Source organism: Dermacentor albipictus, chromosome 1 (genome assembly GCF_038994185.2).
Source record: "Dermacentor albipictus isolate Rhodes 1998 colony chromosome 1, USDA_Dalb.pri_finalv2, whole genome shotgun sequence".
NCBI lineage: Eukaryota > Metazoa > Arthropoda > Arachnida > Ixodida > Ixodidae > Dermacentor > Dermacentor albipictus.
The window spans coordinates 388839364-388854426 of NC_091821.1; the positions used below are offsets into that span (position 1 = coordinate 388839364).

The window sequence follows — 15063 nt, forward strand, 5'->3', positions numbered from 1 at the left end:
TATTCTGCATTTATCAAATGATTCCACTACAATCACTACAACCATGCCTAGACCAACTAACCACTTCACTAATTCATTCTCCAACTCGTGCAATTCTCCAGAATGCCAAGAACGCGTGATGTGGCTTGTTGCTGCTACCTTAATATGCAAGATAACTGAATTTAAGTGGAAGTTGAATGTGCTTTCGTAATCAAACTGAAAGCAGCACATCATAGTTGCCATGATATATGTGAACTTTTGTCGCCATCTTGTGATGGCAATGGCGATGCTGATAGACTGGCTCTGACAGTGGGTCGTTGCAAAGGCGGCTTTGGTTTTGTATTGGATTGCATGCCCAAGCAGTTTCTGGATGAATTTTTCTTGAAAATGAAATGTGTATTAGAGTAAAGTTCAAGCTTAAGGTTTCAAGTACTACTGTAACTATTGTAATAATTATGAGCTACCGTCATCCTAGAGCAGTCCGAAAAATGGCGTTTCTGACGGGAAATGATGTGGGACCAAGATGGACGCCGATGCCATTAGTCGCCACTGGTGTCGGCATTGAGGTCAGGTGCGTGCATGCTGACCAGGCAGGCTTGAATGAGGCCAATTTTAGGATTGAAATAACGAACGTTTAGGATGGTAAAAATGTATGGGTGCAGGCTGGATTAATGGAAGTCTACTGTTACACTACAGTGCTTTCACGTTCTGCACAAACAGCATAGCATCTGGAGAATGAAGTTCCTGGAGGAAAGCCACCTGTTGCACCGTTTCACTTCATTTTCGGAAACCATAAAACTGGGCAGTGCTGTCATACTCTAGTTCACTCCCATATATTTTATCGCATTGTTTTCAAATTCAACACTATATCGGAGCAGAGATCCACTTTTCTTGCTCCCTGAGGCAGTAGTGACCTTTTAAGGTACACTAGTAAACCATGCTTGCATAGAGTTTTCAAAGTTTGCGTGTTTGTAGTGAAAACAACGAAAAGAGCAATGCATCCCTTTTCTTTGCTGTCCCATAGATGATGCTGTCCCATGCTGTAAGATGATTGAAAATATGCCAAAGACTGGTGTATAACATGATGGGGGACTTTAATATTGGGAAAAAAGAAAAGTCGGCCTACATTCTGGTTCATATGGTACACCAATGGAAGTGGTCGGAAAGCTCTAGCATATATACTAACATGCAATATCGCCACGATGTCTTGGATGTTGGCAATCTGGATGGTTGTTGAAAACTTGCTTAGCAACTATTTTTCTTCTTTGTAACGAAGCAACAAAGATGAGTCCATCATGTGTTGTATCTGGGTGGGGCCTTTCACCTGATTGCGAGGGAAATTTTGTGGGTGCATGACGGACATTCACTGAGCCATTCATTGTTAAAGAGGTGCCTCATGTGGGTACAGTGACCTAAGAGACGAGTGCTTTGTTTGCCAGTTCCTCTAGTAGTTAATAAGCTGTTATGTTCAACCCATAGAGTTTCTCACTAACACCTAGAGGGAAATCTGGCGCCACCGTCTATGGGAGTTTCTTAAGGGGCGCCGTGCCGTCATGGGAATGACGGTATATGTGTCTGCGAGGCTTGTGTTGGCTGGTGTTGTAAAAGGCTTCGTCTAAAACGTGGATATGGCTGCACAAATAATGCGTTCTTAAAGTAAAATCTTCATAAAATGTTTCCATTCATGCATATTGCATCTTTACTCGCCTACATTGCATGACCAAGTGAAGAAAAGCAAGAACAGACGACAAACTGTTTCAAAGTGAGCGCGAATCTTGTCCTCTGTCCTCCAACTTTAGTGGTCCGCTGAGACTTTTTACGTATCATATAATTGTACATGCAATAACAAGTTTTCATAGTTCAACAAAACATGTTTTTGTGTAATAATAAAGCTAAAACAGCTTTTTACGTGCTGTTTCAGTAGGAAATGGATCATTGTGACAGACGGAACGGGGCTTGCCTGGCTCTCCGAGAACGACGCCAATCCGAAGTTGCAATAGTATACCGGCATTCCCATGCACACCACAGTGCAGCAGCGCCAGATTTACCTCTAGGTCATATAGTGAGAAACTCTATGGTTCAACCTCTTCTGTGCCATAGACAATCTGGATTTGTACAAATGCTCTTTATAAAAATCTGCCAACTCGTCAGCACTTTTGATTTCATGCAACGCTTTGGATGAGCTGATTTTTTCCAAGTGTTTCGCCATAATTCTGGCAGGTACCAGCACACATTGCATGGGGTAATATAAACAGGAACAAGATTATTGTGGGGAGAAAGTTAGTGTGTGCTGAGCTCTTAAAAAAGATAGCACTCCTGGCAGCTACAGCTAGCCATATTGGCTTTGTCACAAAATAGGAAAGCTTACTTCAGTGATGAATTCAATGATATTGAAGATGAAGTGATCAGCTTCTTGAGCAAAGACGACCTAGATAAAATGCGATTCGATTGTATTCACAATTTCGTGCAGGCCCGTTAAAAAGCTGTGAACTGCCATCTGCACCCCCCCCCCCCCCCTTTTTTTTTTCATCAAGGAAGTTGCACATAAGCATGCTGTTCCACTTAGCTCTGATATGCCCATTCTACGTTACAGAACATGGCACCTGCTAAATCTTAATCGAAAATAATTAACTGTGTGAAGCAGCAATTAACTCTACAGTTGGAAAGCATTAGCACATTTTAAAATCTTCCATTGTTACCAGCATTGAATGCTGTGACTGTTCTAATGTAGAAGTGTGGAATTGCGTGCAAAATGTGCATACAATGTCACATTAGAAAGCTGGAGTCATCAAAATAATTCTTGGCTGTATTTATTTGAACTCGAGAGTGCATTTTCTGTGTTTTTTTCGCATGTTGCGATGGAATTTGTTTCTTCTTGCAGCAAACATCCCATTGTTCCTGTACCCTTTCCTCCACACTGTCAGCAAGACGAGGCCATTTGAATATTTACGTCTGACAAGCCTAGGTGTGATTGGCGCTTTAGTCAAGGTAAGCCCCCCGTTAAAGCAAGTGAGCAAAAGAAAGTGCAGGATTGCCATTTGAGAATTCTTCCATCGATGTGGCTAATACAATAAAAGGTAGTTATTGCAACTCTTGCTATTTAAGAATACCATTGGATAGGTTGCACCCCTCATCCAGTCCCAGTAAATGCTCCGATCCCAGTATGCATTGCTTGGTGGTATCTGGTGGCCCCAGATTTGAATGCACTTGGCCATGCATCAAAAATGTGGCGATGACGGTGCACAAGCCATGAAAAAGTAGTGCTAATGTTCACCTGAAACCAAAGCACACTGAAACTAAGCCAGAAGCAACAGTATGCATCATTGCATCATCACTGTTTCATCTGTTCACGATGACACGAGCACCGAGAGATATGCCGCCGGATTTGTTGGTGGTGCTTAACGTTACAAGCAGGGTTGCCAGCTCCAAAATGTGAAAAATAGCCACGAAATCTCAAAGTAGCCAAAAAGGTAGCCACATTATGGAAAAAAAAATGTTGCATTTGCTTTTATTGTGTTGCTCTAAAGACATTGCCCCAGCCAATGCTTAAAGCTGCTTTTAGTAAATATGGAACATACAAAGAACATTATGGAACTTATGTAGATGACTAAACCTAACGCCACTTTGAATAGCATGTTATATGACTAGAATATTAACGACACACTAGAAAATTATCACACAATCAGAATCGCAGCTGCAGTTCAGGTGTAGATGTGTTGAGTTTGTTTCGAAAATTGTTTCTGGAGGGATATCAAAGCTGGAGCTGTTCAAACTCCTCAGTGGTCCAAACATTATCCTTAGAATTGAGACTAGGTCATTCTGTTTCTAACTATTGGTTGTGGAATAACCACCCAAAGCAAGCATGCTTACCCATGAAGCGTTTGATGTGCTACCAGTTAGGTTCTACAATCTGTGGCGCAACAATGTGCGGTAGGCTTGACGTGGAATGTCTATGTGAAGATGGCACATGCTGCAACGTCACTGCTGCGAAATGCATTGCGTGAAATGAAAGCACTCGCATTGGATTGACGATGATGATGGACCGGCTTGAAAAGAGTTGAAGTGCTGTGGTCGTATGCTGGCCTAAATATTTACTGAAGTTCCCGCATAATATGAGCTACACGTATTTCTATTCAATTTTCACAACAGCCCAGCTATTCCAAAGTAGGCAATAAGGTAGCCCAGTTGCCAAGGCAAATTTTTTCCCACCAACAGCCTCAAAAAGTAGCCACTTTGGCACAAAGTAGCCAAATCTGGCAACCCCGATGCCAAGTGCATCCTAACGCATACTCATGTTGTAAGGTAAAATAAGAGCAGATATGTAAGGTGCACGACTGTGTTGCAGTGGCAGGATAGTGAGGGTACTAAGGTCCATAAAGTATGTCAGTGGCATCAGTGAATCTCTAACTCAATTGTCGAACAGCCAAGCTAGACACATTACATTTTTCTTTTTAATCATTTCTCGACTGGCCACGGCCCTTTTCACCACAATGCTTGGCTGTTTGTCTCATTTCCGCGAACGAAATTTGGTTAAATTTATGAGTGTCGCCAAAAGTGTAAAGCATCCTTTTAAAGAACTGCAGTGTGATTCACTACAGACGCTACGTCCTTCTGGCCATGGTCTGACTCTTGCATACCTTGATGCAGTGCAGTAGGACCTCGTTGATAAAATTCCATTTGGTACAATTTCCCGACGCCAGTTGTTTGCAATTGAGAACACACAAAATGACCCTATACACTTAAGCTTCCTTTTTACCAGTTGATACATTCTCAGTGAACACTATCTTTTGGCACCAATGTTCATTACATCGCCAAACTGCAATCCTATAAATACGTTTTCCAGCCTCTACATCCAATGTAAACAAGGCAAGGCACGAGGCACGCGTGGTTGAGAACAATAGTTATGACTGGCGCAACTTCCCTGCAGTACTTGCCTGCCCGTGTCATGCGATAACACCATTGTGCACTCGGTTTCCCACTGCAGTGCCAGCAAATCTTGTCGGTCATGCATGCCACATTCCAGAACTTGCAGAAAATAAGTAACTGCGTAGAGTTCATTCAAAAAGTAATCGTTTGCTTTTAAGTTACTTTCCTACAAACCTTTTGAACAGTGCACAAATGCAGTAAATAGAATGAGCTGGCCTGGCACTTTGTGTGCACCCTGTGCAGCCCATCGCACATTGTTACTTTCACTAAAAATTGCTTTTCAAAAGTCTTGTTGGTCATCTTGCCTTGTCTTTGTTGTGAGGACATCAGCAGCAACACTGAAAATTTGCTCAGTGTGTGCACTGGGGGTTAGGACAGTGTTGTAATGTACAGAGCTCTTGTGCTCAAGATTGTCGTTACTCAGCATCTGGGTCCTTTATGAGCGGAGCACATCATTGTTGTAAGATTTTGAGAAGGCACTCTAAGTTCGGTCAGTGAACAGCTGAAAAAGTTGTCCGTAAGCGATTTCTCGGCCTTATCGTCCTAAATGGCTGTTGCTATGTAGACGTACCAGCAAGCAGGGTGTAGGAACAAAATGGTTTTCATTCCACATTTAGTTTCATTCCACTGAAACAAGTTTTGTTACGGTTCTGCTCTGGAGGGGGGGGGGGAGAAAAAGACAGAATCTGTAATGGTTCATAACAGTTTTGTTTGCATACAAAAATTTTCAAACCAAAGTAGCGATAAGAACACATACTAGTATTTATATTTCTCAATAGATGAATTTTGAATCCTCAGATGCTCAGTGCCTTGAGTCAAAGCACTGAGCATGGTCTCGGAAGCAGCGTGTCCATCGACTGTACTTGCCAAAGTGCGAGACCGCTGTTTGGATAAAACAAACTTAAACGAACAATAAAACTTTATCAACAAAGCATTGTTACGTAGGAAACAAAAAAATAAGCTCTTCAGTGCGCAAGCTTTGGGTTTTGCTACAGTGCCAACCTGCTAGTGCACTGAGGAGCAGGCTTAAATTAGTGAAGTGCTCGACTGGCTATCACTTGCACTATCCCTACCTGAGATAACGCGCTAATGCTGAAGTGTGTACTAATGCTGACGTTGCCTGACACCAGTTGTTTCGGATTGCCAACTTTCCCCTTGAACCGAAAACCACGAAAAAATATTGCGGTTTCACTCTGACACAAATAATGAATAACGTTTCTGTTATGTTTTCGTTCCAGTCCAAAATATTTTGTTTCTTTTAGTTTTTTTTGTTTTTGTTCCATTGCGACACGGTGCCAGCACCGGTTCAATCAGCCAATAGCTGGTGCAGTGCTAAGGTACGCGTTCACAAGAACATACGCATCCGCAAGGCTACTGCATGGCAAGATCTCGTGCTTTCTGTAGTTCCCATCAAATTCAGTTTCTCAAAGCTGTGTGGCCTGTTGCACCTTCTCTCATCAATAAAGTACTAACTGGTTGCATATACCGTATTTACTCGCATAATGATCGCACTGTCTTGTAAAAAAAAGTTGACGCAAATTCAGAAATGCAATCGTTACTCGAGTTAATGTTCCCGCAAAAAGAAAAAAAAAATTTGTTTCATGCCACATTTGCTGTGGAATGACATGTCAACAAACAGGCAGATGCTGCTGTATGCGGGACGCCAAAACAAAAATGGCGGCTGGCGGAGCAAGCTGAACGCGATTTTTTTCCTCTCGTGAGTACATTATCTGCATTGAAACAGTTGCTTCCGTATTGGTAATGAATAATATAGTTAATATCGGCAATTCTGTGGTAATAACTTAGCCATGTCCACTTTTTGGGGAAAGAAATAGAGATGGGCGTGCTTAGCTGCCAGTGATATAGAAATGTGGCGGGCATGCTGCGAGAATTGCGGCATTTGTCTTCGCTACTATCCTAATACAGCACGTTTCTGCTAGAGTGGGCAAATATCTTAGCTGTGTTACAAGCGTTGGTGTATGAATAGGGTACACTTCTAACGTATCGGTGCAAACGTGGCTACTATCGTTTCCGTTTGTGATTTGTTGCGTGCCCATGAGTGCAGACAAGAGGTGTTGAAAGCCGCCTTTTTTGTTGTTTGTTGTTGTTGTTGTTGTTGACCACAACCATTATAAAGCCTACAAATAATAAAGCCAAGGTAAGTTTGGTTGTAGCTTTTCTTTTTTCATGGAAGTGTAGAAAGTGATGAAAGGAATGGAATGGGGCATCTGCTTGAGAATTTTTGGTGCGTGCAGAAGATTGCTTGGTTTGTCTTGAAGAGTCGTTTGCGTAGCATTCGACAGATGGTAAGTGTGATCATGGTAAGTGTGGCACACGACATATCGCCGCGGCAAATTCAGGGTGCGATCATTACATGAGTGCGATCATTATGCAAGTCAATACAATACTTGGGTACATAAAGTAATTGAATTACAAACATTTCAAAGTAATTTACTAAACTACCAAAAATGTGATTACGGTTAAACCTGGATATAATGAAGTTGACAAAAGCTCACAATTTTTCGTTACGTGCAGTTTTCGCGTGAAGGCTCGTACGAATGATGCAGAAACGAAACCAAATGGCTCAAGATATCCGTGAAGGTGAACTCGCCCTTCAGGCATTTATTTTACAGCAGAAAACTGTGTAATTTCCGCTTGCCTTTTTGGTACGAGTGAAGGCAGAACACACCGCTCCAAGGAAGCTAAACTGTGTAAAGCTCCTTCATCGTCGCACGAGCCGACGAAACAGCGCAAAATGTCCATTGCCTTCATTCACCTCCTTTGCAGTAGGCACGTCACACGGATCTGCCTCGCAGGCACCATCATCACCGCCATCGGGATTTTGCACGCTTTCAGCTGCTGCTGCATCAGTCATTTCTTCTGTAGCCACGGCGGCATTGTCAGCAAACAAAAAGTCGCTCAGTTCAACGTCGTCGGGTACACCACTGTTAGTGCGTAGTTCGTTTCATGCTTTGACCACATCGGACGGAATAGAAAGGTCTTCCTCCTCCTCCTCGTCGGCACTAGCCTGTGCGTTTTTGGCTATTCCGGCCTTTAATATGCAATTCACGATAACTTCTGCCCTGACCTCTTGCCAGGAGGGAGCAAGCATCTCGACTGTTTGATAAATGTCAATCTTCATCTCCCTGTCCAGACGGATGTCAAGAAGTATCTTCAGGATTAGTTGGCGCCGGTAACAGCATTTAAAACTGTTAATGACCCCTTTGTCCAGGGGTCGTATTAGGGACGTGCAGTTGGCCGGGAAGTAATGCAGTTCGATGTACGACAGCTGCAGGCCTTTGACGTAGTGCTCCGAGCAATTGTCCAGCAGTAGGCAAACTTGACGGCCTTGTCGCTTGATGTCCTGGTTAAATTCCTTTAAACCACTCAGAAAATATTGGCCGAGTCATCCGTGCTTTGGAATTCGCCATATACTGCACGGGCATACGCTTCGTTCCCTTAAAACACCTGGGATGGGCACTTTTGCCGACAACATGCGAGACTCTCTTGTCTGTGCCGTCGAGGTTGGCGCACAGCATAATCGTTATGTGGAGCTTGCTGTGCTATTCGCCGTGGCAGTCATTGCCTTTTAACGCTAGCATGTGGCCTGGAAGCATTCGATAAAATAGGGCCGTCTCGTCGGCAATGTAGATCTCAGCCGCCTCGAAGCAACTTGGAATTTCAGGCAGCTTGTCTGCCACCCACGAAGCCGCAGCATCAATGTCTGCGGAGGCAGATTCGTCGCTGATTACTCTTCCGACGGCACCATGCCAGCTCTTGAATCCCTGCAGCCACCCGTTGCTTTCCTTGAGATCGTCATGGCCCAAGATAAACGCAAAATCCTTTGCCTTCTGTTCTAAAATCGCACCACTGATGGGCACATTTCTAGCTCGCGTGTCCAAAAACTACGTGAACACTGCCTTGTCCACATCAGCGTATGGGGGCAGCCTCAGTCTTCTTTTTCTTCGAGTTTGTTCCCGACTCCACTGCGTTTCTGATGCTTTGTTCCGCACTCAAAATCGTTGATAGTGTGCTCGCTGGAATGCTGAAACAGGCGGCCATGTCCTTCTCGCCCGTGGAGATTGCATTTAAAATTTTGAGTTTGTCTTCAAAAAACAGAACTTCTTGTTTTCTAGCAGTAGAACTTGTTGCAACCAACTGACGACACAGTTACAAGCGGAGACGCACGACTATACGCTGACAGGCAGGCCTAGCACTTCCAAAACAAGTCGAACGAACCAGCACCAGAGCACAGTTGACACACGCACACGTACAGACGCAGGACAACACGCAAAATGGTGAATGCAACACGTTGTTCGTAATCGCCCCTCTCCCTTCCCCAACCCTGGCAATGAAAGAACCAGCCATCAGCGTTGCTTTGAAAGTGAATTCTTACTCAGTATGTCTAAGCCGTTGAAACAAATGAAAATCGCAAAATAAGAATGCTTGTCCTCAAATCCATACAAAAACGGATTCTGCAAAATAACTCAACTGCCATTACAAATGCCACCTGGTGTCACGCTAGACAAGCAAAGCTTGAAAAGGCTGCTACATTAGGCATGGAGTGGCACTAGACACCACAATCATCATCATTGCTAACTTTGCTCGGTCGCGGTGATCTCGGGTGTTTGCGTAGCTGCTGGCTCCTTACATTACTAATATTCACTAATCTAGTGCATTTCTTTGGCCGAATTTTCCTTAAAAGTGCAAAAAGTAATGACTGATCAACTTTGCGAGTTTGTTACATCAAGGTTAACCGCCGCAACGCGTTTGTTGCATCGAGGTCGAAAATACATGGGCTTCAATGGGGGCAGCGTTTGGAAATTCAGAAACTTCGTTAAATCCAGGAATTCGTTACATAGAGGTTCGTTACACCCAGGATTAACTGTATAAGTAATCAGTTATGTATAACTCATTACATACAAGTCTGCCGTATTCACAGCTATTGCCGCCAACCCTATTGCGATAAGCACATTGATTTATCTGCTTGACAGATAGGCATAGTGGCGTTAGAAGTGTACTGCACAGATTCAATAGGTTGCATTGGCTGGATAAGCTGTGTGCTACCCTCGTGCATCGTGCTCGGCCAAAAATTTCGCGGGCACACAAACTGCTTGCTAATTCATTGCACTTGCAACACTTGCATTGGTCTGTTTGACAGCTGCGAGGATGGCTTCGATGAAGCACGAGTCTTTGTCTCTCAAGAAAAAGCTGAATGCACACAAGGTCATAGACCACAACTTGAAAAGAAAGTGCATAGACATAGGCAGTGAGTGTGAGCTGCCAGTGTAGACTGTCGGCATGCACAGTCCGCTTGGCCAGCAACCTTGGCTTGGTCAGTGTACAGTGAAACCTCGTTGGCCGGAGCTCGGAAAAAGTATGTACTAAACGGTCGTACTGTTCAACCGAATTAGCATGAGATCGCCCACTTACCTGTCGAAAACGGAACTCTGAGAGAGTGCGATGAAAGGGGAACACATGCAACACAATATGTCAGCGACTCATGAAACAGACTTGTAGACTCTTCCAAATTATGATAATTACTTTAGTGAGTGGTGTCAGCATGGCCATAGTTTTTCATATCCTGGGGAGTAGCCTTTTGTGGGCTTGTAGCCTCTTTTGTTCAGAATAAAATAGGCCCTTTTGCTGTATACATATAATGGTCGGCTGTAGTGCAACGTTTCAAGGCTTGGTGCATACATTATAATTATGGTTCTTCATTTGTGGGTATGTATACTTCTTAGTTGTTATTTCCACCTGAAAATTAACTTTTTTCCCCACGAATATAATTCATTACATAAACATCCACTGGCTTCAATTTCAGTGGATTATTTTAACTTTGGGGTTGCCTGATATTTGTTTCTGAACATATGGTTCACCAGTTTTGTTGAAGAGGATCTGCAGTCATATAGCACATTTCATCATCAAACTAGTTGTTACATTCAACGCACAGAATAGCAAAGATTTTAAGCAGCAGCTTAGCAAGGACACAATGCCATATGGTGATGCGACTATGCAGGAATTAGAGTGAACTTGATATTCGAGCACAAATAAAATGGGTCATCATTTGTAACATTATCCTGCAGGTACAAAGCTCCAAAGAATACTATAGAAAGAAGTGGCAAGGTAGATAGGATTCTGCATTGCCATCGGCAAACCTGCCCAGTTTGCTGATGCCCACAGAGGCTGCAACACAGACAAGAACCCACGCCATGGCTGCCCCGATGCACCTCTGCGTATCCCCTTCCCTCTCCACTAAATATTTGCGTCGCAGCAACACGTGAAACGTGCGCAAATAAAAAAATATAAAGTTCTGTAGAAAGTGCTTGGGCTGCAGGCACAGGCATGAACTTGACCTCGTGGAACTTCTTACATGGAGTGAACATGCGTTCATTTACCATTTTTGCTTAAAACCAAATTCGTGCAAGAATATTATGAAGTTCTTGTTTGTTGTACGCAAACTACAAAATGCTGAACCCTATACTCTTTCACACATAGCAGGCAACACTAAGGGCTAGACCTCTGTTGCTACATGCATCTGTAACCAAAAAAATTAAGCATAAAATTGAGTGTCGCATATTAAAGAAAGATAATAGGTGTGTGCCACGTAGTTATATGTCAAATTAAGTCTCTTACTTCTACGTCGCAAAATATGACGTTCTTGTAAGGCGTTGAAGGTCTGAACCTATCCGACACCAAACCAGCAGGGTGGCATTTCTGCGACTGTCTGCCACAGTGCATCACTTGCACTTGCGACCAAGACATATATTGTAAACTGCCTACTGGATGTGCAAAAATGCAGAAGTACCATATTTGCATGAATCTAACGAGTTTCTTTCGATACTTTCAGCCTCGGTCTCGCATTATATTCCGGCTCCTGACATGGATTTCTGTAATATTTTTTTCTGTTTCAGAGAGACTGAGAGTCCCCCCTCGCCTTATTAACATGCAACTGCACTAATATATTATATGTCATAAAGCGACATCCAGAAGTTGCAATTGTAGTATTTTAAGTGGTTATTTTGTAGCAAACGTTGCAGATCAAGAACTGATTTGCAAAACATGTGCAGTGAGATTTCTATGGCCGCACCAGTTGCATAGCTACTGCAGCGTTACCTGCAATGTATGAAATATACTGCGAGTATATTGCGAGCCTCGCAATGTACTGCGAGTATACTGCGAGCCTCGCAATTATGAACTTTTGGCACGCTTGCTTTATTTACAAAGGAAAAGAAAAAGATAACAATCTTTTTATGTGATCAATCCACATATTTCTTGTTAAGAATGTCGGATAACCCGAAAAATTGACAAATAAATATATACAGTTGCCATTGGGCTTACCCTGCATGTAGAGCACTTATCGCATTACTTCTCGCGAGATGTTTGTAGAAAAGTGGGCATTACAAGTGAAACATTTTTGCATCTGTTATAAACTGAAGCAAATTTTACTGAACAAATACCGCGCTGTATTTTCTGCAACTTTCGCTTCTAAATACTTGAAGTGTTGGATTAAGGTGGAACAAATAAAAATGTCCCTACCAAACATGGTGTTTCTGCAGTAGAAAGTATGTATGTGGTTGATAAGATTGCCTGCTTCTGTTATATAGAAGTGGTAGAGCTTCATGTTGTAAGTCTTACTGACATAGGCTGCTATGCTAAGCAAGGCAGTGGACGAGGGCCACAAGGGCAGGGAGAGTGATGCTTCTGTAACTCTTCTAGACACAAGTCCTTAAGTTTCCTACTGCAGGGCGAATAGATGATGCAAAGACTCGTACTTCCAGAACCCATAAAGCGATATTGGCTTTGACGTGTTAACTTTCTTCTCCAGATGCGTTTTATTTTTTATCAACTGGAGGTATGAGCACAGTGTCTAGTGTTGTGTAGAGCATGTGAAAACATATACTGGCTCGCAGCGACTGCAACTGAAGTGCCAGGTACTTTGCAGTTGACTGGCTACGACTTGATCACCGACGATGAAGAGAGTGGCTTCCAACGGTACAGGCTCTTGTATAAGGGAGACGAGGTGCCCAATCCACTAGCTATGCTGGAAAGGCTAATGCTGTTCATATGCAACAGTGCTACCAAGTACCTGACAGGTGCCCGTTCTGAGCACCCGGTATTCGGAACACAGACTGCCAGCTCTTATCGCGTTTGAAACATCTTCTTCTATGTTAACTTAAAAAAACATTGTTTTTTTGTGCCACTGTATTTATTGTAGCTACGTTTCTCTTTTTCTTCACTTTTCGACGGAATAAAAGTGTTCAGTTTCACGCATGTCCTTGAAAGGCAATTCGCACCTACCTTGTGCTTATTCCTCTGTGTAGAACAGTTAATGAAGGTTTGAGAGCATGAGAGTTCTCCAGTTCAAGTTTCATGGGAAAAAGAAACAAAAAATTAAAACAAAAGCACATTTAATTAGTTTCATGGTCACTTGAATTGTTTGGTGTAATCGAAAGCCCTGCTGGTGCACGTGTCATGACATTAACTGTGAACTGTAGTTGAAGAAAAAGCTTTTAGGAAACTGTTTTGCTCTACAATAGTGTTGTCTGATATACCAGATGCTTGCAAGTGTCCAGCATTGTAATGCACTGCACTCTGAAATAGCTAGAGTGTTACTTGGTGAAAAAAAAAAAAGAAGGAAAGGTAGAATGATAAGGCATACTATGAGAGTCCAAATGCTTTGAGCGAGTCTTGCAAGTAACTTGGGTGAAGTTTCAGTAAAGTCTCTCTCGCCACATTTGTCCTTTCAACAATGGCAGTAAAAATGTAACTGCAGCAAAACACCAGAATGAAGCATTTAAGTTTACATAGCGGCAAAAGATGGTTCATGTCTCCAGCAAGAACCGGCAGTTTGTGGCTCCAACATGGAGTGTTCAAAGCTGGACACTTGCAGCTGTTTGTAGCTGCACCGTTATGCAGCGCTTTGCCTCAACTCGGTTCCATCTGAAACAGCAGGCCCTGCATGTGGCGGAGCTGTCCATCTTCAGCTTCCATTAAACTCTCTCTTCCCATGACAAAAATAGTTGCTGCTTTTCACAAAAGCCCCGCGGTGATTCGTGAGCTATAGTTTTGCAGTCCGGCGCTCTCGGCATGCTCTCAATGGCTCAGTGTAGGGATGTTTCTAAAACTAGTCCTTTCAATAATTGCCGACAAGCAGTGTTTAAGCAAAATAACCATCTCAATGTAAAAATAGTGTTGAAATTAAGGTGAAGTTGAGGGATGGAAAACGTCTAGAACTTTTGTGAGTGGGACAAGGATTCAGCAAACCAGCAGCTGCGATTACATTGTGGTTAGTGCAGGACAAGCAGGAAGAGTAGTTGGAAAGCCTTCACTCAGCAGGAAGTGTTAAGAGGGATGATGTTTACCATTACAAGAGTTGTTGAGTAGTGCTGACTTTTGTCTTCACCATTTCATGCTCCTTGGCATGTTTTGAAGTCTCAATACGTTGGCAGCTTGTGCTGTTTTCCAGCCTTAGTGGTCACCGTCTGGACTCTGCCACTTATGGTTTACTTGCAGCTGTTGAAGCCTCAGTTTGGGGATGTGAAACCATATGTGTTGCTCTGTTCTTGTTTGGATTTGGTGCAGAGTGGTCAAAAGTGTTTGCTTGTTCTGATCTTTCTCATGCAATTGCTTGTGCTTTTTCTGATCAGACTGATGAGCAAGAGGTGATCAACTTCCTCCTGTCGACAGAGATTATTCCGCTCTGCCTACGGATCATGGAGTCTGGCAGTGAGCTCTCCAAGACGGTAAGGCTTCCGATACATGTTCACAGAATCCCTTTGAAGCCCGAGGCAGCTTGAATTGTAAAATTAAACTGAAGTTATCTAGCCAAGCATATGTTGTGACTGCAGCATGGCTGAGTATGGCAAATGCCACACGCGGTGCACAGGGTAATAAATGCATTGCAGTGACGAAACAAGATAATCCAAGGACACGGTGAAGCTGTTGGGAGATATTGCGAAGAAATCTCAGAGCTGAAAAGCCGAATTAGCAAAGAACATCATTCCCCCTGTTAGCTTGTGCGTGAAGTAAGTGCGCTGTCCAATCATAGTAGTACCCTCATTCATGTTGAGCTTGCATATTGCTACCTGCCGTGTACCTTGCTCCAAACAACCCTTCATAGGGCCTCTCTACAGTCTCCGTGCCGTGTCTTGGGTC

General features: G+C 43.2%; 1 protein-coding gene across 2 annotated transcripts in view; it reads left to right on the plus strand.

Moving 5' to 3' along the window:
- Rcd-1 (Required for cell differentiation 1) overlaps nucleotides 1-15063 on the plus strand; it is a 31411-nt gene that overhangs the window by 9386 nt on the left and 6962 nt on the right. For both annotated transcript variants that reach the window (XM_065450456.1, XM_065450454.1), the window contains 2 exons: nucleotides 2861-2967; nucleotides 14556-14651. In XM_065450456.1, coding sequence (XP_065306528.1) covers nucleotides 2861-2967; nucleotides 14556-14651 — 203 coding nt within the window. The remainder of the gene's footprint in view (nucleotides 1-2860; nucleotides 2968-14555; nucleotides 14652-15063) is intronic.